Source organism: Astatotilapia calliptera, chromosome 3, assembly GCF_964374335.1.
Source record: "Astatotilapia calliptera chromosome 3, fAstCal68.1, whole genome shotgun sequence".
NCBI classification, from domain to species: domain Eukaryota; kingdom Metazoa; phylum Chordata; class Actinopteri; order Cichliformes; family Cichlidae; genus Astatotilapia; species Astatotilapia calliptera.
Window position 1 is genome coordinate 27299085 of NC_137424.1, and position 13967 is coordinate 27313051.

At 38.9% G+C, this 13967-nt stretch overlaps 1 protein-coding gene across 11 annotated transcripts in view; it reads left to right on the forward strand.

Moving 5' to 3' along the window:
- ablim2 (actin binding LIM protein family, member 2) overlaps nucleotides 1-13967 on the forward strand; it is a 93135-nt gene that overhangs the window by 74688 nt on the left and 4480 nt on the right. For 3 of the 11 annotated variants that reach the window (XM_080299776.1, XM_080299778.1, XM_080299779.1), the window contains 5 exons: nucleotides 4324-4361; nucleotides 4550-4649; nucleotides 4727-4785; nucleotides 9242-9302; nucleotides 10751-10947. In XM_080299776.1, the coding sequence (XP_080155902.1) occupies nucleotides 4324-4361; nucleotides 4550-4649; nucleotides 4727-4785; nucleotides 9242-9302; nucleotides 10751-10815 (323 nt within the window). In that variant the 3' untranslated portion in view covers nucleotides 10816-10947. Of the gene's footprint in view, nucleotides 1-4323; nucleotides 4362-4549; nucleotides 4650-4726; nucleotides 4786-9241; nucleotides 9303-10750; nucleotides 10959-13967 lie in introns of those variants that run through there. The other 8 variants (XM_080299772.1, XM_080299773.1, XM_080299775.1 and 5 more) reach the window with 6 other exon arrangements.

Here is a 13967-nt window from a genome sequence, read left to right on the forward strand (position 1 = left end):
AATAAATTAGTTTAACATTTAAACCTATTTTCTGCACATTCCAGCACATAAAATAAAATATTTTTTGTGTTTACACTCAGTCTTTCAAATAGATGCAAGTAAAACACAGCAGAAAATAAATAAAGTCAAAGACTCAGCGGTCCTGTTGCTCTATGTTCACCTGTAAAGCAGGAGTAGGGTAGGCGGAGGTTTACCCTGGTGCAGGTGTGCAGCGGTCAGTGGAAGAATCCGCGAGTTTCTCTGTGAGTTTCCCATTACGTCATTGCGCACTCAGTGCTTGCTTGGAAGTTTAGGGGTTTTTTTCACTGTAAAAAGAAGTTTTCTTCCCACGCACGATGGACGCTAATGTTTTTGTCACTTTTTATGGAATCAAACTTAAGGTAAGGTCAGTACTTCCACGCTTTAAACGCTGCACCCTCATACTCTCTCCCACAATCGATATGTGATCCATTGTTGATCTGCACACAGCTGTTGTCACTAACAGCGCACTCGCTTACGTCACTGTCGTGAGACATTCTCGCAAAAAATCATGTTTTTAGTAACGCAGTAACGCAGCGTTCCTACGGGAAAGTAACGGTAATCTAATTACTGTTTTTGCAATAGTAATCCCTTACTTTACTCGTTACTTGAAAAAAGTAATCAGATTACAGTAACGCGTTACTGCCCATCTCTGGTCACGAACAATGCAGTTTGCATTTCATTGCAACACAACAGATAAAATTCCTGCTAAAATGTCAAACAAAAAATGAAATGTATGATTTAGGATAATTTATTATTCTGGATATTTACTGTTTAGTTTCTATATAGTTTGAATGCCTTTCTCCATTATTCTGTTACTTTTTGTTCCTTTAAGGAGAAACAAGTATTTAATGTACCTCTCTATGTTAGCCAGCGTTTCAGAATATGCTAACATGTTTGCCTAAAATTGCTTAAAAACTTCTATGACTTGTGTTCACTGTTAACGAAATCATTTACCGCAGGCTTTTGGGAACTATCCCATTTAATGATGGTACTGGCACCTAAAGGATAGAGTATGTTAAATACAGTGTTGGTCAAGTTACTTGAAAAAAGTGATTAGTTACTTTACTACTTATTTACTTACTTAGTTACTTTAAAAAAAACCACTCTGAATAGGTAATAAAGCAAAAGACCTTTCAGCCCAATTCTACTTTCTCTACATAATCCATCATATATAACGGAGTCAAATAAAAAAATGTATTTTTAAAAATTGTTTTATTAGTTTTAATCTTTTAACTTTATGCACATTGCATTAAGAAAAAAATATAATCAACAGTCTTTGACTGGAAGAAATTAGTTTAACATTTAAACCTATTTTCTGCATATTATAACATATAAAATAAAATAATTTTTTATGTTTATACTCACTCTTTCAAATAGATCCAAGTAAAACACAGCAAAAAAATAAATCAATCAAAGAGTCCTGTCGCTCCTAAATCAATTTTCATCTGTTTAAATGGTAAATGGCCTGCATTTGTATAGCGCTTTTCTAGTCCATAGGACCCCAAAGCGCTTTATACTACATTCAGTCATCCTCTGTCAGTGCACCCTGGGGCGCACTGACAGAGGCGAGGCTGCCGGACACAGGCGCCACCGGGCCCTCTGACCACCACCAGTAGGCAAACATGGGGTTAGTATCTTGCCCAAGGATATTTGGCATGCAGCCAGGATGCAGCCTGGGATCGAACCACCGACCTTCTGATTAGTGGCTGACCTGCTCTGCCACCTGAGCTACAGCCACCCCAGCGGTGGCTGTTTAGCAGGAGTCATGTCAGTGGGGGGATCCGGGGATTTCTCTCTGAATTTCACATTCCCGTGGCAGCGTGCTTGGTCCTCGCTCAGATTTGAAGTTTAATTTTTCGCTGTAGAAAGAGGTTTTCTTCCCACGCAGAGTGTACACTAATGTTTTTGTCACTTTTCACGAAATCAAACTCAAAGTAATATCAGTACTTCCACGCACTCCATTGTTGATCTGCGCACGTCTGTTACCACGGACGTTGCATGTTCGTGCATCATTGTCGTGAGACACTCTCACAAACAAACTCACAGTTTAGTGACGCAGTAATGCAGCATGCTTAGGGGAAAGTAACAGTAGTAGTAATCCCTTACTTTACTCGTTACTTGAAAAAAGTAATTGGGTTACACGTTACTGCCCGTCTCTGGTTAAATATCGGGGAGTCCCGATCAAACATATATACACATTTGCTAAATCAACATTGTTCAGTATATGTCAGGTTATCTCTCGTTTGGGGTCTGTAGGTAACATTGTTTCACAATGTTATAATTTTTTTTTTTTTACCAATTTTAGAAATACCCCTAATTTCAATATCTCACACAGTGAAACATTGATTATTCATCTTCCTAATCCAAACTATGTGGGAGTGGAGCTGTTTGGGATTTGGGCCCATGGGTGTTTTTTGCTCATCCTGTTCCTGCATGTGTGCACTCATTCCACCAGCTCATTGGTTGGTTTCATTGGTGATGCTGTAACTGTGTGTACACTGTGAATGGTCAGGCACATGAATCATGTTGTGTTAGTCTGTTCGGTTAGTATGGTGACGTGTCTCTGTGTGTGTCTACCCTAATCATTGTGTTGTGTACCTAAATTATATTTTTGGTCTACACTTCTAGTAACCCTAGACTATGTTGCATACTTTAAGAAATCTAGTCTAACTTCACAGGGTCACCCAAAATGCATGAACACGGGACTCCAGGGAGCTAATGTCACCACTACCACACAAGGATATCATCATCACTATCAACAAGTAACAGTGACATGTAAATCAACTGAGCTGGCTTTTGACAGCTAGATTGGAAGCATTCAAGCAGACATTAGATCACTGACAAAGTGTACTGTTTGCCAAAAAAAGAAAAACAACTTTACTGATCTCCTAACTGCCTTTAAACTTGTGATGTGTTTTAGCTTAAGTTCATTTTCAGTGGGCTACACCTACTTTGTGGGAATTGGATCCAGTTTTTTTAGGGCTCATCTCTAAAGTTGTAATGTTTTACACACTCTTGCGTATGAATTCACATAACATCATAATGTCAGTATGTCAGAAACATCACAAATAGCTCCACATGCTAATATGATAAGTTTACAACAAGGCTGTGACCAACACATTTTAAGATTTAGTTTCTCTTGGCCCCACAACCTGAAGATGTACATTAATTAACACTGCATTGGGCTATCAAGTGCCTATACTCCTGAAATTGTCTTGTGTTGCAATGCATTCTAATAAAACAGCTACTAGCCTGTTCCTCACTATGACCTCAGTCACACTGGCTTAGATACCATCTTTTATGGCCCTGCCAACCAAGATGAAATTTTATGAAAACACTAGCGCAGAGATAATAAGTGTGACGCAAATAATAAAAAGAGAATGTTTGCCTTTAGAGTAAAAGTTGTGCGTCACAGTTTTAACTTTTACTGCGAAGTTCTTTTGATTCTGGTTTGTGTTGCACCTGTTTTTGAGTCTCTAACAGCAGCCTCCACTAACTATTCTCCAATAGATATTTTTCCCAAGCAATCTGTGATTGCCAGGAGGTTGCCAATTGGTCCCAAGCCCTTTCTGACAGAGGTCATGTTGAAAGTTTTGCTATTCGGTGTTGCTTTTTTCAGAATTGTGAAATCGTTAACAGAGAGATTAAGGATAAGTATATAACAATACTATTACTTATAAGTAAAAGTAATAAAATAATGTTGCACTTTGTGTTTTGCTTCCAGATGACGGTTTATTTATTTCAGTATTAACTACAGGACTGGAAAATTTAATTCACCAAATACAAAGAGTTGATTCTTTAGAGGAAATTGTTGCCCTCGGCCATTGACACATAAATTTGAAAGCTGAAGTTTGGTTCTTGAGTAAGATAGATTGTCAAAGCAACATTACGATTCTCTTCTGGCACAGTAATGATTCACAGGAGAGTTCATGGTCATCTGTCATTTAGCAAACTGGTTATAAATGTAAAAGAAATGCTTTTGGGGGGTCAGATCTAGCCATTTCTATCTATCCTCATGAGACAAGGGATATACATACAGAGTTTTATGGTGACTAGACTTGTAGATGGTCAACAAGCCAATGTCCCACGGTGTACAGTGTAATCCTTTAGTTAAAGTATGAATTTTCTCCATTTTTGTAACATTGTGCTTGTGGAGCTCCCTGTGGATGCTCTCTGTGGCCGATGATGTCATGCAAAGGGGTCCAGGGATTACTATTGGTGTTAATAGTGCAGCACAAGGGAGCCGAGAGAGAGATAATCCAGCACAACTGTCACGTCATGTAACATCTGACTGTTTTACAGCTTCTAGAACATCTTGGCAGGATGGTGAGGATAGCAAGGTGGGTCTGTGTGTACAGTTTCTGTCTTTATCCGTCTTTCCATATCTGTCTCTCTTCAAGTCATTTTCTTAAACTTTACAAATGTTGTACATCCATTCACTAATTTACTAACTCATACTATGCCATCATCCATCACCTCTTTCCATCTTTCTGTCCTTTTCTCTCTGTCTCTTACTTTCTCCTTGTAGAGGACCAGTTGGATGATTTTGAAGAGTGAGATTGATGGTCAGATCGACATCGACCCCCGCAAATCAACCTGCAGTCTGCCCACTGACACTTCCCAACCTAGTGAGTATCTATTAACAAGCTAGATGCTGAACTAGAGCTGACATAAATGAAAATAATTGTCTTTGCTTTTTTTTTAGATTTCCCTTACAATAAGTCTGCATCTTTACCTGGCTATGGAAGAAACGGCATCTACAAGGTGAGCAGACAGATTCTGATATAGAATGGCCATCAAGATGCACAATCTCAGATCTTTGGTAGATCAGCCAAAGATCTTATTTTAAAAGTGTCTAAGAAAGTCAGGTTTAATTTTTTAACAGGACCTGTGTTACTGAGACTTAGCACTGGAAACTCCGAACACTGAACAGTTAACGGTTGATGCCTAGCACCAAACCAATTCACATTTACAGATGAGATGTCCTCACCATAGTTTGGTGCTTCATTAACGCTACAGTCGCACTAGGGAAAACAGTGATTGGAGACTGGAGCATGACCAGAATTACTGTGGCAATGTGCAATACACTTGCAGTTTTGTTGCCTTTCAAGTGGTTACTTCGAAAATGGAGACCAGGTTTGTGACCACTCGCAGTCATTGCTGTCTTCAAAGCTATTTTTGTGCCTCAACATGGTGACTGGGATAAATCAGAAGAAATCACAAATATTTTACCGTCTGTTGCAAATTTCATGCACACAAATTCACATTAACTACTTACGCTCAGTGATCAGTGAAATTTTCACAGATCTGAAACAGAATTTCCTTCACAAATAGTGACAGTAACTGTGAAATGACAGACTTTGCTTGTATGTAGGAATACCAGCTGACTCAAGTCCCCTCTGGCAAAGAGAGGTAAAACAGACAAGCTGCGCTTACTGGCACAGAATGACTCAGATTAACTATAACGTGTTGGAATTCTGTTTGTGTTTTTAAATTAAAGCAGTAATTTTCAAAACCTTGTCAATGGTTCTGATACTGACTGCAGTCGGCTCAAGTCGGAGCATAGTTGTTTAGAGACAACTTGCCTTCTACCAGGCAACCTGGCAAACACTTCACATTGCAGTCACCACAACTACTTGTGATCAGTGACCAGATTTGAAAAAATGCATTCAAATCAGTACCAACAATGGCTCCTACTTGCAATGAAGTTGCCATCCTGTTTCTACTATAGTTTAATTGAGCAAATATAGAACAAATAGATGTCTGGATCTGACAGCTTTTGCCATTTAGACCACTAGCTGGTGCTGTTTCCCATTCAGGGTCTCCATTTCTATGTGATAACACCATGGCTCTATCAAACCAACACTTTCCAGCCTTGTATAGCCTCCCACTCACTACTAATCAACTCAGGAAACCTCAGAGTAGGATATAAACCATTTAAATGTTTTGCTCTACCTTAAAAATCAACCTCCCTTTCCCCACAGCTTTGGTATCAAATTTCACAGGGCCAGTCAGTACCATTCAGTCCACACAGGCAGTGCTCTGGTTTATTTAGGACTTTGGGGGTAGTCTATGAGCCACTGATGCAATATAGCTGCTCTCCCTCGGTGTTTGTTGATGGATAGAGGACAGGCAGACAAAACAGAACAGAAGAGGAAATGAAAGCTCAAGAGCCACAATAGAGTCATGGCAAACTATATTGAACTATTTTTCACATGCTGAAATTATTGTTAACATGGTGGATCTAGTGTGCTACAAGTACAATCAAGTGAATGAGACTTACTATCATCGGCTGATTGGAGAGTTTAGTGGTGCACAGTGAGGCCAGATGTATAAAGAGACTTGGATGAGATGGTACGCTTGACACACTGCCTGCACAGAGTTATAAGAACAGAGAAAAAAATGCATGATGATTGCAGCTGGCAGGGTTAACAACAGTGCAAGTCTGACGAAGTTACCTCTGGTCCGAGCGTGGTGTCTTTAACATGCTGAGTGATGTTGAAGCAGTCTAACAGTAACAAAAATTCTGCAGAAAAGGGGGAGCTGTGAGAGTCAGTATGGACAATCCCCAAGGAGTGTAGAGGGACACAAGGGACAAAGAATCCGATTATTAAGTGATGATGTGACGAATCCTACTTCCGGGTCTAAAGTAGTCTGCGTTTAATATGGCTTTTGTGTTGTTAACATGTTTAATGTTTTGTATTTTCTTCTATTTAATCTCAAAAAGCTCCTAAAAACAGTCAGTGATCACCGTTGACCTCCCTCGGCTTTTATTACCACTAATCATTTATTTAAGCTCAGTTTTTAAAACCTTAGGATGTAACGCTTTTCAAGGCACCCAAAGCGCTTTACAATTCCACTATTCGTTCATTCTTACATTGGTGGAGGCAAGCTACAGTTGTTATAACAACGACCAGGACAGAGAGCCCGGGGATCGAACCGGCGACCTTCCGGTTACAGATATGCTTCCCAACCCCCTGAGCCACGGTCGCCCGTAGGATGTAACTACAGGATGTAACTTAGGATGTAACTACAGCCCAGCCCATGCAGCAGTATATGAATGACTAACCTCGTATTGTGGATGGATTATCTCAGTTGTTCTCCTGGCTGAAGTTTGGTCCTTTTACAGCATCCTGCCATGCGATTACATTTGTTCCTGACCACCGAGAACACTCACGTTAACTTTTATCGAGTGGAAAAAAAGTTAGCTTGTTCATATTATGCTAACATAGCTGTGTCGCTAGCGGTCACGTAGCACATCATTATATACCAGCTAGCCAAACTTCAGTAACCCTACAAACGTCACTGCTGTTTAGTTTTCTGTCTTCATTTATGTTGGAAGTGATAAGAAAGCTGTACGTTTTAATTTGTTTCCAAAACCCCGCAGTCAGGACATGCGATATTGTATTTAGATGGAAGCTAGCGAGCTAACTTCCTGCTAACTTCTAACTCCGTTAAATGTCATAAATTCCGTTTTCATGGATGCCTGGATGTTAAACTCAGTTGTTACACCTGGTAGAGCAGAACGCTGATCATTTTATTAAAGATGAAAGACTTTAGACAGTGTTTTAACTCTCAGTAATGCCACAGTGATCATTTGATATATGGACCTGCAGCAGAGTTTAGGCCCAGACACGGCTAGTGACGTCAGACTGAACGATCGGATAGCTCAGAAATAAAGGTAGTTGAGGCTCTTGGGGATGGTAAACCTGAACTACCTGCAGTTGCATAAACAGCCAATCATAGTAATAACACCATTAACACAGACTAGTGACCCCAGGATCACAGAATGGCAATGAAGTTTGTTCTGATGATGATATCGTCTTGTTGGTAGAGAACAGCTGGGATACAATGCTCACTGTACACAAACCTCTCTCGGGAACATAATGCACATAGAAGAGGTGACACATAAGTAGGAAAGATTTCATGATATCAAAGCATTCAGGAGAGAGGATAGGAATTCCAATACTGAATATTTAATAGTTACCTGTCATACTCTAATCATCTTTGACAGACCATAGTAAGCTAAGCATCCAAGGAGTTTCAATATCCTGGCAAGATAGAAGCATCTTGGCATCTGCACGTTGCATTATGGGAATATAGCTTTTATATTCCTCTGTAGAGTTTTTTATGAGACAAAAGACTGATCTTTAACTAAGCTACATGCCAAATATTATGTGGTCACTACTTATGTAGCTAAATAGATCTGACTTGTTGAGGAATGAACTTGAGACCTGGAGAGGTTGACCTTTGATGTCTGGTACCAAGGGAGCTAATAGTGATAGATTAGGCGTCTTACGGCACATCCCAATGAGATCAGGATGGGAACCTTTAGAGGCTGAGTAAATGCTTGGGCTGCTTGTCTCTTTCCTTGGACCATAATTCCTAAATGATAGTTTTAAGACTTTGTGCTTTGGAGCGAGTCTCAATTGGTCATTTTAGGAACTGCCAGATACTTCAAGAAATACTGTCTTGGCTTGATTTCTCAGATGTTTAGGCTGACTCTTGGTTTAGTTACAGACACCAAGAAATTCTCTGTACACTGTATATTAGTTTTCTAGCTACCATACCATATTTTTCCACTTTGCAAGCATGATGGTAGGGCATATATTGCATTTCATGTTGTTGCATGGAGACAAATTTAACATGGAACCATTAGCTTCCTGGCAGGCAAGATAGCTAATTAACTAGTTACTTGTGTCAGATGTTAGATGGTGTGGTCTGCCCTTAGCTTGTGTGTTGCAGGGCTACTACAGTGAGATAGACAACCATTCACACTCACATTTCACACCAGTTACCACTTATGTGTATATCGTATATCAATATCCCTGCCAGTTCAGCTCCATGAATACCGATTTATTTTCAAAATTTATTTTTCTTATTTTAAAGAATAGTATTTGTTTTTCACTAGTTTTAACACTAGAAAATGGATTACTGGACAAACAGCAGAGACTTTACAATATCGGTCCCTCCTTGTCTCATCAGTTGGCTTTCAGTCTCTCTGAGCAATGTAATCCAAACTCCCTATCAGACGTGTCACATCCACTTCCCGTTGCTAACTCTGAAAGAATGTGAGCAAATCAAGGGCAACAGCTTTTACTAAAAGGCTTTCAGATGAACCCTTGCTTTGATAAAGAGCAGCAGTGTTCTTGGCGGAATGACACAGAATATCTGAATTATGGTCTAACTCTGTGTTTGTTTAATGTGTGTGTGCCCGCAGGCTGCTGAGATGATGGAGGATGAAGTGGACCCAGACTCCCAGAGCTGGGGAGGCATGAGAGGTGAGAGCGGACATGTATCTTCAGTTCTCATCAAGTTTTTAAAGGTTTTATCAGCAAAACACTCATATACAGCATAGCACATTACACCCAGTGCGGTCTATAGTGTCTTTTTTAACCATGCACGATCATATACCAACCAAGACTACCATACTGGAAGGGGTTAGTAGTATGACAGTTCTCTCACCTTTCTCACCTTACTCATTCTGACCAGGCTACAGCTCAACATCCTCTTTACAGTCTAGGGCTAGCTTAGCATCAGCATGGAAAATACCAAGGTGTCTCTTGGTCTCTGTTGGTATTCTCAGTCTGTTCATTAACACGTTTAATATGCTTTCTATCCTCTAAGTTTGGGGAACCACATAAATTATCTGAGTTTTGCTTGAGAAAAACAACCAGCGAGTCATCCTGGCAAATTTATGAAAATTTATTTTCCCTGTTTTTGACAGTTAATAACATCTGAGTGAAGCTGAAACTTGCTATTTTAACTTTGAGGACTAATTTAGAAATAAATTCAAAATCTTCTTTCCTGTAAAGAGTGCATTCATTAACTTGTAAATCTGCTTTTGAATACAGCCTGGCTTTGGGAATTTAAAAACTTTTTAAATAAAGGTGTTAAGGAAGTGTCATCTGATTACTAGATGATTCACCTAAAATAGAATTTCGGTATTGTAGTTGTTCTCTTACATGAGAACAGCATGTAGGTGGATACAGTGGACGTGGGGGTTGTTGGGAGCCTATCCCATCCTCCATAGGGCAAGAGGCAGGTCACACCCTGAACAGGGTCTGTTGCAGGGCTAATACAGACAGCCAGACAATCACTATTCACAAGTTAACCAATTAACCTAACCCCACTAAATGCGCGTTATCTGATTGTTTTAAATGCAGTTTTCACGTTGCTAATTCACTGTTGCAAAATCTCACAGGCTCCATCCCCAAAAACTGAATGTTTCCTTCTAAAAGATATTAGCCAAGCTATAAAATGACACTAAATGGACCATATCATCTTTCTATGAGTCAGATCAAGGTTATTTTTACAATGCCCGATAACATTACATATATGTTGCGATCAAGCATGCAGAGCCCTGTTGCTTTGGCTCCAGATCAGTTACAAGAAGTAAGAGCGAGGAAGGATGATGTCATTTTTCCAGCTCGAAAAATTAGCGCTGTGTGTTTACCAGTGCGTGCGTGTACGGTCTTGGCTGTATCTGAGGCAAAGATTGAGTTGAAAGTATTCCAACCTCATAACAGTCTGTGTGTGTGAGCAGAGCGACCATTTCTAATGCTTTTTGACGCCTTTGAAACCCAATATTTTTGAAGAGATTTGGGTTTGCAAGTGTAATTTATTTTTAAGCTCACTTATGCTAGCTTTTATAATAGCTCTGAATTCAAATAAAAGATAACTGTTCCACCAGAGTAATTTCTTCTGTCTCTGTCTTTTCCCTCCTCAGAGTACAAGGTAAGAGTTTGCTCCCACTTTGCAAATATACTTTCATATTCTTGGCAGCACTGTTAGGACATTGGATTATAATTGTATTCCCTAATAAATCTCCCACAATGCTTACTTTGTGTTGCCAGGTCTACCCTTATGAAATGCTGGCAGTGACGCATAGAGTGAAAGTGAAGCTTCCCAGAGATGTAGACCGCACCAGACTGGAGGTGAGCTCTAATCTTACTTTCCCCTCTGTTGTTTCCCTCCTTCTATCCGTAGGTCGTTAACAAACCTGAGAAAATATGAAATTTTGGCTTACAGAATTTTGTCAAGTCAAGAATTTGTGGTTTGGGTAGGAGCTAGGCAGCTCAGCCAATGGGATAAAAGTATCAGCAAAAGCTTATAGAGGTGCCATCTTCAATCACTTAAGTGGTGAATAAACAATAAATAAACTATTTTGGGATTTCTCTTAGTATACACATTGTATGCTAAAATACAAAAGGCGCTTAGAAGTGAAGTGAAGTAAAATGTAACTTACGGTAAATGAAGTGTGTGTATTTGCTATCAGGATACATAATTGTATTTATTTACTTCTTTGGAGTCCGAGTCATGATCAATAATTACCTAAATCCTAGCTTCAAACACTCACACTAACCCTCTTTTAGACAACCAAAAACTACTCTTTTGGAAAAAAAAATATGTGTAGATTTTGATTTGTGTCCATTAGAATGATAGGGATGAAGGTTAGAGTCTTTATCAGTGATGATATAGACCTCAGAGAGTAAAACTGTTCTCCAAGACAAAGTAAGTAATCGTTGTAATTGACACAGAAGAAAAACTAGTTATACTTTTTCTAAAATAGTAATTTTTTGCTTTTCTCTAAAACATACGGTTAGGGCTGGGCACATCACCAGCGATGACTTTTAGAAACAGGTTAAGGTCTTGTTTTATATACAGTCTATGTCTGCAGACAGAAATCTGTGAAATAGTGGAATATATGGATATATGCCTCTTTCTTGATTTTTTTTTTTAAACATCAACCTATATTTTTTTTATTTTTGGTAACTAGGAAGCAGAACACTACTACAGAGACACATAAAGACTGATGAATTAAACAAATGAATCTTTGAAACAAACATGCCATGCCTGTCATTAACACTCTGCCAAAGCCAGAGCCAGTATGGCTGAGAAAAAGACGAATGACATGCACAGTCCGACCTTGATTTTGTGGCTGCTGATAGGTTTTAAAATCTGGTGAAAAATCAGAAACCAGAGGAGACAGATCTGCAACATCGCAGTAGTTTAATTTAATTTGGTGCCAGGTCACAGCAAGTTTAACACACATATATGTCCTATAACTATAATAAAGAAATAAAGTGAAATTGGACTTAATGTCCCAGAATAACCAATTTCCTGCTGCTGTTATTATTACACAACCCATTTAAAGATTCAAAACTTTCATTAAGTTTGAGCAGCTGAAAAAAATGAACTGTTTTTGTCTCTAAAATAACCCATTTAAAAAAAATCCAATTGTGGTTTGTGTTGGGGTTCAGAGCTCATGTTTTGCAGTCCTCGGAAGAGAGGTTTTGTCTAAAAAACATCCTCTGAAACATTTCAGTCTTCAGTAACCCCACTATGAGAGTTCACTGTGAGGCTTTCAGTTAACAGAAATATTGTCCCAAGTGGAGTCTGACCATATTGAGGTTACTGAGGATACTCAAGAGATTCCCTCTGTGGTTGGAAATACCAGACTGGAGTCCTATTGTCAAAAGTGTGTGCAGAAGAGAAACTGTTTGACCTGCGTTTTACCCACCACTGATCTTGATCCTTGGCCCCAAACTGTTTTAGGTTTAGCCATACTAATCAGCAGCTAAAAGGTCAATTTTTATATGATGGAAACATATAAAAGTGAAAAGGGAAAAAAAACAAAGAAAACTATTCTTATGCACGTTTAAACCATACACTGCTTGTAAAATGTGTCTTTTCGGCTAGTCTCTCTTGAAGCTTGGGTTGCTATATTAAGTACCTTTTACTATTATTGTAGCCAAATATTTAAAGTATTTTCCATTTATTTATTTCTGAAAATACAGAGAATCATTGTAAAGAATATTAATGTTCTTTCTTTAACCTCCTAAGACCCGAACTCTTCCACGACATGCATTATTAATTTCTCTGTGATATTTGGGCTGATTGGGGCCCGATGAATGTAAAAACAAAGAATTACCAGATTTTTTTTTTTACCTTATTTTTGTTTTTAAGAAAAATAAGAGCCACATATGAGGATATTCATCTAAAATGTTCATTAAACAGTAGCACTACAATGTCCTCGTAAGTAGATATCAGGCCCGTGTAGAGCAAAATTGAGTATTTTAGTCTAAATAACCCAAAATGTGATGTCCACATATGTGGACGCCAGGTCCTAGGAGGTTAAATATATTTAACAAAAATATTGCACATAATTAAAGGCTCAAACTCACATCAATAAGCCTGTTGTGATTAGGTCAATTAAGCTACCTGACCCATGCAACACCTCAAACTGACAGGTTTTTAATTGCTTTAAATTTATTTTGATTTAATTTAACTTTGCTTGTAGTCTTAATGAAAAGTAAAAGATGTAAGTACACACCGCATGTAGTTCTTGTGCCACGGAAAAATGTAAATTTAGGAGCACAAACTGAAGTCCAGGCTATATAAAAATTATAGAAATGCAAGAAAAAAGAGTTCCAAGTCTTTGAAATAGTAAATAAATGGATAGTAGCACTTTTCCATTTGGGCACTCAAAGCTAATTCACCCACACATTCATGCAAGTAATTTTTTTTTTATGCCTAAGCACTCATAACTGAAGAATGCAGACTGGAGGAGCTGGGGGATCGAGCCACTGACCTTCCAAATAGCAGACGACTCACTTCACCTCCTAAGCCAAAGCCAACCCCAAATAGGCCTCCAGATATATTTGCTCATGTATTATCTGGATAAACACTGATGACTCTGTTATTTAGCTAGTGTGTGACCCTCTGTAAGGATGCCCGTTAAAGTGTAAACCCGCACAGTTAGGTCCATGTTGGAGTGGCTATAGCCCAGGAGGTAGGTCAGCCAGTAATTGGAAGGTGTCTGGTTTGATCTCATGCTGCTCCAGTATAAATGCCAGAGTATCCTTGGGCAGAGAGTGTAGTCCTATACACCTCAGAATAATCTGGCTACTTCTATCAGCAGTCATGTCATCAATACATACTAT